General features: G+C 41.3%; 1 protein-coding gene across 4 annotated transcripts in view; it reads left to right on the top strand.

Annotated features, from left to right (window-relative positions):
• etv4 (ETS variant transcription factor 4) overlaps positions 1 to 11,558 on the top strand; it is a 37,744-nt gene extending 26,186 nt beyond the window's left edge. For all 4 annotated transcript variants that reach the window (XM_061231144.1, XM_061231141.1, XM_061231142.1 and 1 more), the window contains 6 exons: positions 95 to 268; positions 768 to 1,072; positions 6,010 to 6,057; positions 6,876 to 7,048; positions 10,614 to 10,715; positions 11,105 to 11,558. In XM_061231144.1, coding sequence (XP_061087128.1) covers positions 95 to 268; positions 768 to 1,072; positions 6,010 to 6,057; positions 6,876 to 7,048; positions 10,614 to 10,715; positions 11,105 to 11,332 — 1,030 coding nt within the window. In that variant the 3' untranslated portion in view covers positions 11,333 to 11,558. The remainder of the gene's footprint in view (positions 1 to 94; positions 269 to 767; positions 1,073 to 6,009; positions 6,058 to 6,875; positions 7,049 to 10,613; positions 10,716 to 11,104) is intronic.
• The last annotated feature ends 6,522 nt before the right edge of the window (positions 11,559 to 18,080 follow it).

Below are 18,080 nucleotides of genomic sequence, written 5' to 3'. Positions count from 1 at the left end.
AAGTCAAGGCTCAAAACGTACTTATTTTCACTAATATCTGAGGGGTTTCTGGTGTCCACGTGCATTTACCTTGTGCCCTCCTCCCTCATCACAGTGCCTATGAGCAGAAGAGAGTTGCAGGCTCAAAGACCTCCAGCCCTAGGACGCCCCTGTCTCCTATGCAGCACTACTCTCCCAAACCTTCCTTGGACGCCCGGCTTGACTCAGCATATATGAACCCACCTGTCTCACAGCCACTCCCTAGTCACAGTTATCCCATGGACCACAGGTATCCTGCCCCCCAACAACAAATGGACATGCACACACACACATACACACACAACCAGACACAAGCATAAAGCTATGTTTATGAACTGCCAGCCATTCGTTTTTCAAGACCTGAGCATCTTTCTGTTTTAACACTGAAGCAGTTGATCTCTGCTTAATGCGGAGGATGATCTTCAACAGCTGGGACACTAGCAAGGCAAGGCAGCATAGGGCAAGTTTTGCTCAATGAATTTTGGAGCTTTATCTTTGGTTGCTTTTATTCACCTATGTTTCAATGCAATAAAACTAATGAAGTCTCCCTGTAACATTTGATCATTTGGTCTGTATATTCAACACCCCATGGCAGCCTTTTCTGCCATATCACTGAAATATCCTGTGAGTCACACTGTGCTGGTAGGTCAGGCCTCTCTGTAAAAACTGAGGGATGTATTTAGCTTTAGCTAAAGCTGAAGATAATGGGAAGTTCTCCTCTGACACTGCGTCCCCTGCTGTTTCCCCAGCTCCAGATACCCGCAGCCTTCACCAGAGATGTGTCCCCAGTACCCTCTTCCGGGCCAGGCCCTGCAACGAACACACCCTGCTCCCGGTGGAGGTGGAGGAGGAGGAGGACGGGGAGAAGGGGGAGGGGGTTACCATCGCCAACTGTCTGACCCCTGCATACCCTATCTGCAGCAAAGCTTCAAGCAGGAGTACTTGGACCCCTTGTATGAGCGGGCTACCCACATGGCCAGGGCCCCCCCACAGAGGTACCCCCCTGCCAACATGATGGTCAAGCAGGAGCCTACCGACTACACCTATGAGCCAGGTGAGTCATAACAGGGTTTGACATGGATTCAGGATCACACAATACAGTATAACACAGCAAAACAAGAAAGCAAATGGATCAGCACAGTGTGACTTGGCTTAGAATCGCAAAACACTCCAAATTGATGAAAGCAAACAGAACTATGTCTCTTCTTCTTCACCCTTATATATAAAGGTAAGAGCTTTGTTGCAAATGCTATACAGTCTCCTCCAAAAGTATTGGAACAGCAAGGCCAATTCCTTTGTTTTTACAATAGACTGAATACATTTGAGGTTGAGTGAAAAAGATAAACACTAGTTCTGAATTTCAGCTTGTATTTCCTGGTATTTAGATCTAGCTGTGTTAAACTACTTAGAACATAGCACCTTTTGTATCAGAACACCCACTTTCTAGGTGAGCAAAAGTATTGGAACAGAGTATTTAAGTAAATTAAAGTAAATAAATAACTTAATATATGGTAGCATATCCCTTGCTTGCAATGACTTCATCAAGCCTGTGACCCACTGACATCACCAAACTGTTGCATTCTTCTTTTGTGATGCTTTTCCAGGCTTTTACTGCAGCCTCTTTCAGTTGTTGTTTGTTTCGGGGGGGTTTTCCCTTCAATCTCCTCTTCAGGAGGTGAAATGCAGTTGAGGTAAGGTCTGGTGATTGACTTGGCCAATCTTAAACTTTCCACTTTTTCTCCCTAATGAAGTCCTTTGTTGTGTTGGCAGTGTGTTTTTGTTCATTGTCTTGCTGTATGTTGAAGTTCCTCCCAATTAGTTTGGACACATTTCTCTGCAGGTTGGCAGACAATGTTTTTGTAGACTTTGTGGACTCCTGCTGCTCCCATCATGAGTTACATCATCAATTAAGATTATTCAGCTGACTCCAGAAGCAGCCATGCAAGCCCAAGCCATGACACTTCCTCCACCATGCTTCACAGATGAGCTTGTATGTTTTGGATCATGAGCAGATCCCTTCTTTCTCCACACTTTGGCCTTTCCATCACTTTGGTAGAGGTTAATCTTGGTCTCATAACTCCATAAAACTTTGTTCTGGAACTTTTGTGGCTCATCTCTGTACTTCTTTGCAAACTGTAATCTCGCCTTTTGATTCTAACTACTAATGAGTGGGCTGTATCTTGTGGTATAGCCTCTATATTGCTGCTCTTCATGCCTTAAATACTTAAAGCTGGTTGGTTTTAGACTGACATGATGGTGTTCATAGCAAACATTATTTCAGGTTAATTAATGCAAATTACTATGTTAGATATGCAAACATTTCAAACGGAGGTCAGGGCAGTTTATTTTAGGATTTTAAACAGGGTGGGGCAGAGCAAGAGAGTGAGAAACAATGTTGTAGGCGTAGCTAAATAACAAGACAATGCATATTAACTTTGGTTAGTATACAACGTTACATACATTTGGTGTTTATTTTGCTACACTTCAGGTTTTTTCAACTGAAACAGTTCCAAAACAACTTCTTGTGATTTGATCCATGGCCATAGATGTCCAGATAGTTTTTCTCTGCATTCAGGGCTAAAGGCCATGTGTGTTGTTCCCCTCCCTTTCTTTCTCTTTCTTTGAACTCTCTGACACTCTGCAGAGGTCTTGATTGTGTTTTTTGGCACACCGCTGCCCACTCCTCCCCCCTCATACCCATATGCTCCCTGCTCTGAAAAGGAGGCAGAGGAATTTCATTGAGAAAATGGAGGGCACTGGAAAGACTAGAATCCCGACGGAGCGCCCCTGGGTGTCAGGTTGCAGTGGCGCCTTCCTCTTCTGCTGGTGGATGAACTCATAATGGAAAAATGAGTGCGGTAACGGTAACCCGAGCCATTATCCGGCTGCACAACAACAAGGAGGAGGAGGGCCCAGGGCGGGGGAAGGGGGGTGGGGACTGAGCTGCACAGAGAAGCAGGGCTGGAGCTCAGGGCTGCTCCTCATCCCATGGGTCAAACACACTGCAGAGAAACGCAATACGGCCGCAAAGCAAATGCCAACCTCACACAGCTCGTTCAATTTTCAGTGAATGGAGTGGTCTCCACCCATTGTGGCTCAAATATTCCTGCGGGCGTGCACGACAAACAGCCAAAAAGAGAAGCCTCACGGTGCTGAAACTGGCATATCCTGCTTTAGAGCTGATAAAACTATGACCTCAATTTCTTTCAAGTAAAATTCTTTTTGTTTTGATGCTTGGGGGGAGTGCTATATTTTGCATTGTTCAGTTTGGTGATGAATGGAATGTGAAAGCCTGAAAGAAAAGTGGTATGTTAACAGAGACACTAAGTTCCGAATAAATCTGATACTCTTATCAGCTGGCTGTTTGATAAACAACATGCATTCAGAGATACACGTGTGGCTGCATGCTGAAAAAGTTGATGTTGTAGCAATATTATTAAAGGACTGCAGTGTCACAGTAATGCTATCAGAATGTCATTATTTTGACATTTATTCAGTGCTAGCTGAAAGAGCAAAACAACTGGGGATCTGAATTCACAGTACATTTTGTTCATCATACACCTCACTGGCCCTGATTCATGATTTAATATTTTATGAAAACTGAAACCAAGAATTGCTTGTGAAACACAGCTACTGTTCTTACTTACTCTGCTTCATGGCAACCGATACAAAATATCAAAGCAATGCAAGTATGCACTGTGCCGTCGAGCCAAAGAAAACTTCTCAGGTTTGGAAAGCCCAACTAGCAATCATATCATCTATAGAGCACCATAGAACTCCAGTTGGAGTTTAGAATTTGGTTATGACTAAACTGCTTCATTCCCCAGGGGTGTGTCACAGATAAAGTTGAGGGATTTCTACCTTTCGCCCACTTTGTACTGCACTCTACTGTCTGTTCGCAAATGGCCCAGGACTCCTGTAGCAGCTTCATATTATAGGAACCTGTGTTTGTGTACAAGTATATCTATATCAGAGTTCAATACACCAACATGGGCCACACAAGACCAACCCATTACAGTAATATTGTAACTCTGGTGACACAACTGATACCTATCAGTTGGTTTCTGCAGGAAAATGGAGGGGAAGAATCTAACGTGTGCTTGCATGACAATGTCTGCCACAGGCCTACCACTCCTTGAGAAGTAATAAAAGTGTAATTACTTCCCTTGGCTGAAGTGCTTGGTCTTTAGCTGAGTGGCTGATTCTATTGTTTGCTGAGTGGAGCAGCCTGCATGGGATGTGTTTTGAACCCTGCAGCTGACCTAACCCTGGCCTTATAGGGCCAAGTTTTCCTCTCACAGCTGGGGGGGGGAAGAGTCAGCAGTGCTATACTGAATGAAGTGGACACTATTTTTGTAAGGTCTATGAGTGCTGGAGGAGCCTAGCAGGAGCTGCGATAGCTAACCTTGTGCAATCATACACAGCACCATTGAGACCAAGCCTGCACACCCATAGACTAAAATAACTGTAAATGCATAGTATGATAATTTGAAAAATGTAGGCTTTGTCCTTGAAGCATTTAGGAGATTTGTGTGGTTGATTGTCACATGCCGTGACACACCCCTTGGCCGACAGAAGAGATGGACATAAGGAGGTAGAGCGAATGTCAGTTTCAACAGGCATTTTATTTATCACACAGGTAGAGGAGGGGAGAGAGATTTTATAGACAGAACTTATAAACAAACAAAAAGGTATTTGTCCAACACCGTCACGGGAGTGGGGTCAACACAAAAAACTAAAATAACAAAGGCAAATAAAACTGTAACTTTCACTTTGCAGCTTTCACTCTGTCGCTTGTCACTTCGGTGGCTTTCGGCCTCATCTCTTCCACACCACAGCTCTTTCATTCGTGGTTCCTCGGTCTCAGACACCTACTGCGGGAAAGAACACACATTTAATAACCTGGTCTAATTTATCATGCGGTCCAGGTGTGTGCCTACTTAACCAGTAAGTAGGTCCTTGGATTGCCTTGTGTCCTTCCAGCAAACTGAGCCCCACCTGCCAAAAACAGCTTTTTTTATTAAAACGTCATTAAACATGTAAAAGACATTTCATTTTCATAAAAAAGCTAAAGTTAATGCTACTACTGGAAGTTGGAACAGTGGAGTGTCTTTCCCGGAGGAAGAAACGCAGTCTGCTGCTTTCATCCTGTCCTACTACACCAGAGTGTCTATTTAATCCAGGTCCTGCTGCCGATGTGGTCCTCTCAGAATGAGGCCTGGAGAAGAGACTTGCAAAGTCTGTCCGAAGTCCAAAGTTCACATGACTGGTCATTGTTGACTAATACAGCCTTATTTTTGTTGTAAATTTGTTCTGCAATGTGGGGCTGAATATGTTCACCATAATTTGCATGTCCAATTAACTATTTGTAGCCATGTTCGTATGAGTTCTCCACTGCCGATTTGGGAGAGTGAAGGCAGCTTTCCTCTGAAACAAATGGTATCACCAGCCTGGGTCTTTTCACACAACAGCCCACAGTCAAGCTTGTATGAAGTTCAGTTGGAATTTTAGAATTTTTGGCTGCAGTCAACAGGCACCCAATCGATCAGTGGGGGTTGCTAGACAGCAATGAAATGCGGACCTCTAACCGACTGAACCGCCTTGGGCAACAGAATCACCAACATGACGCTATGGAACTACCTGTCACAGTTGCCACTGGCACGGTCCAGATTTGTTACGAAACCATGGTGCTCATTTGTGCACCAGAATATGCTACCTTAACTGAATGACTCCAAAATCCAACCCATTAAGAAAATGAACATTAAAATGATAGTCTCCCAAGTGCAAAGTTTGCACCTGAAATCTGCAATGGTTTATTTGCATTCTTCTTCAAATATTTTTTTTCTTTGCCAGAAGTAATAAGCTTACAACGTAAGAAAAAGCCCAGTGCATTCAACACACAGGTGCCATTACAACTGGCCTCCCTGTAAAATAAACAAGCAGGCAAATGTTATTTTGTTCTCTTACCCTGTCCTTCTTTTTTGCCTCAAGGTTATCCCTTTGAGAATGACTCCAGAGTTGTTCCAGATAAATTTGAAGGTAAGCACGGCAACTCTTAAAGACTTCAATTCTACAAGTTAATGTCTTACATTGCACAACATATTTTGCTCAGGAAGTAGAGGGTTTTATAGGATAGATGCCCTGGTTATGGTTTAGTTAAAGCCACTGTTGATTGCATCAATTAGCCAAACAAGCTTGGCTGACCAATAGTACAGTAGCACTTCCTCTACATTCCCATTTAGAAAAATCCAAAATATGATGGTCTATAACAGATACCTCCACAACACAAAAAAGCCAGTGTCAATATCCAATCCAGTCAATATCAGATTCTGTCAGAAAAAAATAAATTGCAGCAGCCTGAGCATAATTGGTAATTTTCCTCAATCACAGTCTTGCTGCTTCATTCTCCAGGCACGAGTCATGGAGACACAGAGAGACATGAGAGCGATTTACACTTTTTGCACACTCTGCACTACACTCTATGGCCTCATGATTCCTGCATTCGCCTTATACTCTAGGAGCTTGTGTTGATTTTATATTGTATATCTCGCAGAGCTCACATTCCAGTTTCGCATATACACAAGGAGCTGGAAAGAAGCTCTGAAACCTGGGCTGTTACTCCGGTCAAACTGGTGTGTGTTTTGATGGCCAGAGACCCAGTACGCTTATGGACAGGCTGACCAACAGAGAACACCCATTGACTCATGTCACCTGTTGTGTACTTCTTTCTTCTGTAACCATTCCCATTTAATTAGGGTTGGCTGGATAAGGCCATTACAGAGAAGCCCAGAGGATAAGGCTTGGGTAAGGGTAAGACTAGGTTCCCAGTAGTTTCTAATCTCGCTCTTTCTGAGCAGGTGAGATGAAGCCGGAAGCTGGCAGTGTGTTTCGTGAGGGCGCCCCCTACCAGCGCCGTGGATCCCTGCAGCTTTGGCAGTTCTTGGTGGCTCTACTAGATGACCCTGCCAATATTCATTTCATTGCCTGGACTGGCCGTGGAATGGAGTTCAAACTCATTGAGCCGGAGGAGGTGGGTCAGTCTTCCCGTTTTCCTGTTGGACTCAGGCGTAGCTTTCTTATTCCCCACTGTGTGCTGTTCAGCTCGATGAAATAGCCCCAAACAGCACTTACCACAGGCCTTACTGAAGCCCTACCCTCTATGAAATCTGTGATAGATACAACCTCGTGATTAAATCATATACACTTAGCCAGTTTAAGAACTTGCAATTAAATCAAACTAGATTTCATATTTTTCAGATTCAATCAACAAACATTAAGGGTCATTAAAAAAGACTGAAAAATCCAATACATTTTGGTGTGACCCTGAACCTTTGCTTCCCAGACTGGGGTGGAAGCTTCTGTTGATATGTGTTGTTATCTCTGGCTCAAGCGTACCTCCTGGCATTCAGTCATGCATTATGGTACTGCATAGTACTAAACTTTTTTTCACAAGCAAGAAGTTTCTCAAATAATGTTTTATAGCATTAAAGCAAAACATGCTGCAACAATGACCAGAGTGTTGATATATAATTTCACATTAGGTTCTATGTCATACTGCAATGACAGGAGACAACGCAAAATGCAATTTTTCGGTTAACTTTGTTGGAACAGAAACCTTTATGTAGATTAATCCCGATAAAGATTTTTTTTTAAGTAGTAGAAAGAGTGGCAGCTACTGCAACCGGACACATTCAGTAGCAAAATACTTACCTTCTTGGCTCCATATACAGGTTCGTAAAATACCTTGCAAAATATTGCCGGAACACACCAGTGTCCGTGCAAGCAGAAATTTCCAGAAATGTCCCAAAATTCTGGTTTGGTTCAACCAAAAGCGGACAGAGTTGGTGAGTCTCAGCAATAGAATAAATACTTCTGGATCTGCATTTCTGAGTTTTGTTGTTTTTTGAGAGACTGTTAATTCTGTTAAGTTTTTCAAATGTTAATTTGAACAAAGAGCAGTCTTTATGTGTCCATTATATATTACGGTGAACTGCATCTAAAAAAGTCATGAAATCTAGACAATTCATCACATCTCAGCAAAACTATCTGGATGGATGGATAGTATTCTGGGAATGAAAACATACTTCCTGGAACATAATTCCTTTTTTGGGTGAACTGCCCCTTCAAAAGTGCTTTTGATTGAATCCCCTTCTAGGTCCATTTTGATTTCTTTTCACTTTTTAATTTAGCTTTGAATATAAATATGACATATAAATATGATATAATATTTCTTGCATAGCAGGTTCCACAAAGACATACTTTGCTAATACTATTTCTCATCCCTTTATACAAATGAATATTACTTGAAGCCACAGGAACTTAAGTACCTTGCTTCTGAGAACAGCAAAAGTGTATCTGCCAGCATTCTAACCTGCATCGCAGCCCAGTTGTATAACCATTATCATTGGCCATTGAAATACATTCAGTGAGCACTTTATTCTGTATTTATTCTACTTATTTTTTTACTTATTAGTCTTCTGCTGCTGTAGCCTATCTACTTAGAGTTGACGCGTTGCATGTTCAGAGATGCTCTTCTGCATATCACTGTTGTAATGTGTGGATATTTGCGTTACTGTCACCTTCCTGTAAGCTTCGACCAGTCTGGCCCTTCTCCTCTGACCTCTCTCATTATAAATTATTTTTTACCCGTGGGAACTGGTGCTCTCTCAATGTTTTTTGTTTTTCACACCATTCTCTGCAAACTCTGTTTTGAAATCCTAAGATATCAGCAGTTTCTGAGATATTCAAACCACCCTGTCTGGCACCAATAATCATTCCACGGTCAAAGTAATTTAGATCACATTTCTTCCGCATTCTAACGTTTGGTCTATACCTCTTGACCACGTCTGCATGCTTTTATGCATTTAGTTGCTCCCACATGGTTGCAGATTAAATATTTGCATTACAAGTACAGGTCTCACTGAGTTTATACCTGCGACACAGAATCAGTATCACTCCTTCAGAGCCTGCAAGTGTTACAGTTTCAAGCATAACCATGAACATGAAAAGGCTTGCAACAGAAGTAAACCCCCCCCTCCCCATCTCTTCCCCTAGGCTTTCTGCACTGATCCAAAACACAAAGAGCTTCCATTACGGTCCATGCATTATTTACAACTGTTTATAACATACATGGAGATATGTTTCTCTAAAAGAGGTCCACACCATCACTCAGATATGCATCCCTCCCCAATTACTACTCTTACCCTGCTTTACACCCAACCACCCCCCCCACCCCAACCCCTGAATTTCATTCCATAGCCACGGGTGCCGACACAAATTAAGCTTTTAATTCCTGCTTTTAATTCTCTTTATGAAAACTGCTTGAGGGACAAGCAGAAACATCTATGATACTACCATACAGCATTTTACATGAGAGATTAGTCGCCTGTCACAACTAACTATTGTTTAACAGAACACTCAATGTATGCCGAGGAACATGTCTCAGAACAGATCAACTTTATTTCTCACTTGAGAAGTGTTTATGGGATTTTATTTGTGTTGGTGTGATCATCCTCTGGTACTAGGACACAAGGTTTCTGGAGGTTTGTGTGGAGGTTAAGGCTATAAAATTTGAGGAAATCATTTTTTATATGCTTGACAAAACAAACTTGTCATCTTTGTTCACCACCTTTTCTTCATTTCACAAAATGTGGGATTCTGGTTGTTTTTAAGTGGTAAATGGTTACAAAAAGAGGAACAGTGAGCACATGTTGGGGCCATTTTACTGCACTTATAAATATCAGCACAAAGATTGTTTGAAAAATCAATGCGGACCTCTAGTGGTGAATACTCTTATTGCAAGTTCATGCATCGTCCAACAGTTTGGACTACAACTTTGGTCCAGGAATCAGTGTTCAAACGTACAATATATTAGAAACTTGGCATAATCTTGAAGAGGATGATACTGCACCATTCATGCACCAAGATGACCACTTGTTCTTGAGCCACTTGTTCAGATGAAATAGCGGGAAATTGCATGAAATTCATGAATAAAAGAAAAACAAGATGCCATTGTGGGTTTCTTATGAGAAATTGGGCTTTACATGTTGGGCCAAAAACACTGGCCAGTCAAAAAACTTCCATACACAGAAATAGGATTTTAGTTCATTTTAGTCATTTAGGCAGAGGTCTATGGAATCTCCATGAATGTTTGCATGTTCAAAACCGAATTCCAAATATCCACTGAATGGATTGAATGGATTAAATCATGGATTAAATCATGGATTAAATCATGGATTAAATCATGGATTAAATCATGAATTAAATCATGGATTAAATCATGAATTAAATCATGGATTAAATCATGAATTAAATCATGGATTAAATCATGTTGGCTGAAGTGCAGTATCAGGAGCAGAAGATAAGATAAGATAACATATACTTTATTGAACCCTGTGGGTTAATTTGTCCTCTGCATTTGACCCATCCTAGTTACTTAGGAGCAGTGGGCAGCCACAGTGCAGCGCCCGGGGAGCAATGTGGGGTTAAGGGCCTTGCTCAAGGGCCCAACAGCTGTGCGGATCATTTATTGTGGCTCGACCGGGCCCAAGATCAGGAACAGGGTTTTTACAGCCTCCTCTCATTCCATCTGTCAGGTTGCTCGGCTGTGGGGGATGCAGAAGAACCGCCCCGCCATGAACTATGACAAGCTGAGCCGCTCTCTGCGCTACTACTATGAGAAGGGTATCATGCAGAAGGTACGGCAGAACAGTGTGTGCATGTCTTACGCCTTCTTCACATTTTTAATTTAAACCCAGCCCAACATGAATTGGCCCCACCAAAATCACAAGGGTTTTTTGCTTTGGTTGAGTTTTTTTTTTTTAGGGGCTCAAAACAATAGTATATCAGTAATTTTGATTGGTTGAAAAGGTATAAAGTCCCTATTAAAACTCTTGGGATTTTAAAGTAGTTACATTTCAGTGCCATATGACACTCTTGGGACTGGACAGTGTAGATGAATGTCATCTTGCAAACAAAAGAAATTGCTGTAGTATTCAGTGAATGCAGATATATAAAAACGTTCAGCAGTTTTGTGTCTGTAACCGAGTGTTTGAATACAGAGCAGTAAAATGCTGTATCTTGGTAGGTGGCAGGTGAACGCTACGTGTACAAGTTTGTCTGCGAGCCTGAGGCCCTCATCTCACTGGCCTTCCAAGACAATCAGCGGCCAAGCCTAAAGGCCGAGTTTGATCGCTATGTCAACGAGGAGGACACTGTGCCCCTGTCCCACCTGGATGAGGTGGTGACCTACCCCCCCAATCAGGCTGGTGCCAACGTGGGCTCTCAGCCCTACTCCAAATGCTACATGTACTAAGCGCCCCCCCCACACACACACCTTGTATTCCCTCCTATTCATCCATTACCCATCTTGCACATGCCCACCTTGTATATATGGCTATGGTGTTTGTTTGTTTTTAAACTTAAACCTGATAGGGACTTCATGGTTTTAAAATCAGTCTTCTCACTTCTGAAGCCTGACCAATCCAAATACATGGCAGTTGTTAAACGAATCGCATAATAAAGACCTGATATTAATACTACCCAGTCTGAACTTTTTTTGCTCCCAGAGATATATTAAGTGTATTTTTATTGTGTTTCTCATTTTTACTAATTTTCTCCCAATTTGCTAGCCAATTGTACCCTATCTAATCCAATTATCACTGATCGCTGAGGACCCCGTCCTTGGCAAGACCGAGAATCAAACCCTGGTCTGTTACTTTAGCGGTGCTAAACATAGCGATAAAACATAGCACAGCATGATACTCATTACTGGGGATAGGGTTGATATGGCAATAAATAAGTTACCTTCGACGAGCATAAATCCACCAAATTTAGGTGTGCATAAAAAGGTACACCCAAGCACTAACTCCAAATCAGTGGATGAGCCTGAAAGCCAAGTTTTTATTTTGCTGAGCAGTTGAGCACCTTCATGACGCAAATGAATTATAGAATAAATACATTTACCTCTTTCAGTATTCACCAGCTTAAATCGCAGTGTGCCTATAAAACTACTCTGCAGTAGAGTTCCTTCTTTTCCATCCCACTGAATTTCTGAAGTCGCAGCTTGCAACTTGATGGCATCACTATCACCAAGATTAACAGGACATAAGATGTAATCAAGCACTTTAAATGTTCTCCTAATTTTTCAAGTGTTATGCGTTCTTCCATGACGATGACTGTGATAGGCTAATGGACACAATAAGCGATTACGTGTTCTGTGTGGACTCCAGAATATTTCCAACAATAAATCATGGATCAATAAAGAATTAAAACATTGTCTTAATTTAAAGAACATAGCTTTCAGGCAGAGGGACAAACACAAAGTCAAAGAGCTAGACAAGAAATGAAATGAAAACATAAAAAGAACAGATAGACAGGTGGACAAGTGGGTGGATTGGCAGGATTATTGATTGGAGCCTTGAATGGATAGTATGGAAAAAGGGAGAGAAGAGAAAAAAAGGAATAATAATAAAAATAAAGATGGGGATAAAATAAAATAAAAAGACAACATGGTGAATATGAATAATACATTCTTAAATACAAAAATAAAAAGAACAGTAAAAGGAAAATATGCATGATTATGGATGGGCTGGATTGGGATATGGTATTGCATGGAGTGTGTTTCTGGAGTATGTGAGTATATGTTGGTTAGGGTGGGGTTGGGGGATTAGTCACAGGCAAATATAATGATTTTATGAAAGGACCCCAAATGTTTGCCAAGTGTGAACTTTGGTGCTGGTGTGAGATTAGTTCCATGGATATGTGTTCTTTGAGAAGATTTAACCATTGTGTTATGTTTATTTTGTGTCTTGTTTTCCACTTTAAGAGGATGGTTTTCTTAGCGATAGGGCAATGAGTATAGGCTTGGTATTTTTATTTGGTGAGAGATATTTGGTCTGTGACTTGGTCTGTCACAGACCACTGTCTGTGACCTGGCTCTGCCCGGTCGAGTGGAAGTAATTATCTGTGGTATTCTAAGAGCAGTGAGTGCAAGTGTCTGAGTCCATGAATCCCATTTTATACATCTTTTGGTGGGTGATATGAGTTCTGTGAATTACCTTATATTGTATTAGTTGGAGGTTAGTATTGGTGGTCATCGTGAAGGTGTTCCTACAGATTTGAGTTCAGAAGTCTGAATTGTAGCAGTCTTTTTCCCAGACTTGGATGGAGAGGGATATTGTTAGGTCTGTGGTTGATATTAGTTTGTATAATTTGATAATTTGAGATTAATTTCATCCATTAGCGGAGGTGGTTGTAAGTAGTATTTAAATTTTACAAGTACTGCGATATTGCGCTTTCCCAATGTTGTACTTATGGACCAAATCCTGGAAAGTGATGAAGGTGCCATCCTGAAAGATGTGTGATACCTTTTTGTTTCCATGAGGTAAAGGAAAGTGGTGTTTCGTTAAGCAAGAAGTCAGGATTGTGTCATATTGGTGTGTATTTGCATGGGGTCATTGTGAATTTAAAGATTTTGTTAATTTTCCACCAGGCATTCAGAGTTGTTGAAATGACAGTGTTTTTGAAGCAGTTGTGGTGTTTTATAGAGGCACAGAGGAATGGTAGATTGGAGATGGAAATTTCTTTACATTACATTACATTATTGGCATTTCGCAGACGCTCTTATCCAGAGCGACGTACAACAAAGTGCATACCCATAACCAGGGGTAAGTGCACTGAAAGACCCTAGATGGAAGTACAATTTCAATTGCTACCTGTACAACAAAGATAAGGACCAGGGCCTATTTATTTTTTATTTTTTTATTTTTTTTAATCAACAAATAAACAAACAAACAACAAAGCAAAAGTGACCAAACTTAACTATCCAAATACTGCTTACCTAGCCAACTAAAAATACCAAAACACTACGTAAATCACAAAGACAACAATTAAGGTTCACAGGGAGGTAGGGAGGGATGGGGAGACGTGCTGCTTGAAGAGGTGCGCCTTCAGTTTGCCCTTGAAGGTGGGGAGAGATTCTATAGTTCTGACCTCAACGGGGAGTTCGTTCCACCACCGTGGAACCAGAACAGACAGTAGTCGTGAGTGTGAGGTGGAGGTTCGGAGAGGGGGGGGGTGCCAAGTGGCCTGTGGAGGCTGAACGAAGAGGTCTGGCAGGGGTGTAGGGTCTGATGATTTTTTGGAGGTAAGCTGGGGAAGACCCCTTAAATGCTTGGAAGACTAGCACCAATGTTTTGAATTTGATGCGAGCCATGACAGGCAGCCAGTGGAGGGAAGTAAGCAGGGGGGTGACGTGTGAGTATTTGGGAAGGTTGAAGACCAGATGAGCTGCTGCATTCTGGATAAGTTGGAGGGCTCTGATGGCGGACGCTGGGAGGCCAGCCAAGAGGGAATTGCAGTAGTCCAGGCGGGACAGAACCATCACTTGGACCAGGAGCTGGGTCAAGTTGGGGGTGAGAAAGGGGCGGATTCTCCGTATGTTGTATAGGAAGAACCTGCATGACCGGGTCACTGCCACAATGTTCTCGGAAAGGGACAGTCTGCTGTCTATCACCACGCCGAGGTTCCTTGCACTGGGTTATGGCGAGAGTGTGGTATCCCCGAGAGAAATGGAGAGATCCAGGTGGGGAGAGGTATTAGCAGGGATGAATATCATTCTTTACATTCTGATTGTTCTATTTATATCCATGGGTTGTCCTGTTGGTTGGGAATCCAGTTTGTGATGTAGTTTAGCTGATTTGCCAAATAGTATTGATAAAAGTTTGGGGCTTCCAGTCCTCTTTGAGTTTTGAGTTTCTGTGAGGTAGAAAGTTTGATCCGGGGCGTTTTATTTTTCCAATAGAATTTAGTTGTGATGGAGTTTAATGAATTAAACCATTTTGAGGTGGGCTGGGTTGTAATCATTCTGAAAAGGTAGTTTATTTTTGGTAGTATGGTCATTTTTACAGTTGCTATTCTGCCAATTAGAGGTAGAGGTAAGTTTGTCCAATAGTTTAAATCATCTTCAATTGTATTTATTATTGGAATGAAATTAAGGAGGAACAACTCTGACAGCTTGGTGTAAATATTTATACCCAGATATTTAGTATTGCTAGTGGAGGGGAGATGTTGCATTCCAGTCGACACTATTTATGGGTAAAATAGTAGATTTTGTCCAATTTATAGCATAGTCGGATATTTGAGAGAATGAATGAATGAGACTGATGACCTCATGCAGGGAGTTTGATGGGTCTTGTAGGTAGAGCAATATGTCGTCTGCATAAAGGCTGATTTTGTGGTGTGTGGTGTGGGGTTATGGATTCCCTTTATTTTATCGTTTTTACGTATTGCAGCGGCTAGTGGTTCAATGACCAAGGCAAATAAAGCTGGTGAGAGTGGGCATCCTTGCCTGGTCCCTCTGTGCAGTGTGAAACTCTGTGATGTTAGTCCATTAGTAGAAACTGTGGCCATTGGTGAATTATATAATATTTTTATCCAGTGAATAAAGGATTCTCCAAAGCCAAATTTGTAGAGTGTTTTAAACAGGAATGTCCAATTTACTCTGTCAAATGCCTTTTCTGCATCTAGTGAAGTGAATATTGTTTTAGTTTTATTTTGATTTGATGTATGAATTAAATTTGAAGTCTACGCATATTGTTTGAAGAGTGTCTTCCTTTGATTAATCCGGTTTGATCTGGATGGATTAGTGATGGGATAACCATGTCAATTCAGGTGGCTAGTGCTTTACTGATAATTTTGAGATCGGTGTTGATGAGTGATAGGGGGCGGTAGCTGGAACATAGGGTTGGGTCTTTATCAGGCTTCAGTAGTACTGAGAGGAGGGCTGTGTTCATGTGCGGTGGTATTTTTTAGGTTTATCAACTGATATCAACTGTCATTCTGAAGAAGAGTGGTGAGAAACCATCAGGTCCTGGTGCTTTATTGTTAGGCATCTGGTTAAGTGCTTTATAGAATTAATCCAGTGTTAGAGGTGCATCTATTTCAATTGCTAGTTTTTTGTCAAGTCGAGGTAGCTCTACAAAAGAAAGGAGTGGGTATCTACTAAATTTGGTTCCTGATCCTTGGTATTTAATTAGCTGTAAAATTCCCAGAATGTATTGTTAATCTCAGTGGGTGTGGTCACGGGTTCCCCTGCTGAGTTCTTTGTCACTGAGATGAGAGATTTGTCTTTATTTTGCTTGAGTTGGTTTGCAAGATATTTACATGATTTGTTATAGTGTTCAAAATTGTCATGTCTAAGTCTTTGTATTAGGAACTGGGTCTTTTTGTTTATGATATTGTTTAGTTGAGAAGTGGTTGCCGCTAATTCTTTCTGTATTTCTTCTGTGGGATTACAAGCATACAGACAGTTGCTCTTCCTTCTCAGGAGACTTCAGAACTGTAATATGGCTGCCCCTATATTGGTCTCCATATATAGATGTCTCATTGAGAGTGTAATGACCTTGAAATGACTTGGTATGGAAATTTGACTGTGCCAACAAGTAAAAATGGTCACAAATAATAAACCAAGCCAATAAAATAACTAGTATTAAGCAAGAACCACTGCTACATCTATACAGTCTCGTCATGAAAAGGAAAGCCCTTAAAATTGTGGATGACTGTTCCCATCCAGTGCACTCTTCAATTCTGCCCTCTGGAAGGAGACTAAGGGTCCCAAGGGGGAGTAAAAACACCTACAAAACGTTGTTTGCCCCCTCTGCGATCACCGTCCTCAATAACGGACAAACCAGAGACTTGGACCTGAGGATATAGCTGATAGTGACCAGGAAATGTTATTTGAAGGATGGCTGTCTATGGTTGTCTAATGTCTGCTGTCCTGCTTTTAACCAGCGTATTGTGTTATCTGTAATGAGCATTGAGCTGAAGGAAAGTTTCCATTTTATTTTATATTTGATGGACAATAAAGTTTATCTATCCTAATCTATTCCATTCTAAGGGTTGCAGATTGGGAATGATTTATAATGGGCCTCTTAGATGTTGCTTACTGTACCATGTAGGCAGAAACTTTCAAACAGCAGAAGATATTATGAAACAGTACATTGATAGTACTTTATTGTTCTTTTATTTCTACAAAGGAGTGTGTTAGAAAATAAAATGACAACTAAGAATTTTGAGGCTGTCTGCAAATTTAAGAGGATACAATGGGCTCCAGAATTATTAATAAAAATGAAGAAAAAAGGCTGCATATAATAAAAAACAAAGCTTATAATCTAAATGTTGTGTTCAAACATGAGAAAACTACAGTGGGCTTCAGAATTATTGGTATCCTTGATACCTCTGTGTGCTTGCGCTTTCTGGTGGGTTTGAGGTGTTAGCCCTGTAAGCCCATTTCTACCAGCCGCCACTGGGTGCCAATAATTCTGACACCTACAGTTTTAAGAAAATTAATTCATAAAAAACATGAAACATGAGAGAGGATGTATTGAAATAAAAGTATATAGTGTTCTTATATGTTTGAGCATAGTAGCATAGATGCACCTGTATATAGGGCCAGATTTATGTAAATATGCGCAAAATGCCGGGGTGTCTCGGTGGCGCAGCCTGTAGAGCATGCTCATTGCGAGCCGCGACGTCGGCGGTTCGAGTCCTACATTTGTTGCATGTCTTCCCCTCTCTCTCGCTCCCATTCTTTCTGTCTATACTATATACTGTCCAATAAAGCTGAAAAAGACCTAAAAAATATCTTTAAAAAAAAATACGCGCAAAATGCGGCCTGACTAGAGTGTGTTGGTGCGGCCGCAGTCTGCATGAAATGAACATCTTATTTATAAAGGCTACAGCTCATTACGCAATCATTTTGTAAGCGTGAGATGTAACATTGCAATGAGCTTCACTTTTGCTGAGATCGAATGCTACCCTACAGGCAGCCTTATGGGGCTTAACCCTGCATTGCATTACATTACATTACATTATTGGCATTTGGCAGACGCTCTTATCCAGAGCGACGTACAACAAAGTGCATACCCATAACCAGGGATAAGTTCGCTGAAAGACCCTAGAGGTAAGTACAATTTCAACTGCTACCTGTACAACAAAGATAAGGACAAGGGCCTTTTTTTATTTTTTTTTTTTTTTTTATTTTTTTTTTTTTTTGAACAAAC

Source organism: Conger conger, chromosome 2 (genome assembly GCF_963514075.1).
Source record: "Conger conger chromosome 2, fConCon1.1, whole genome shotgun sequence".
Lineage (NCBI taxonomy): Eukaryota > Metazoa > Chordata > Actinopteri > Anguilliformes > Congridae > Conger > Conger conger.
Note: the sequence above shows the minus strand (reverse complement) of the source record. Positions and strands in the feature narration are given on the sequence as shown.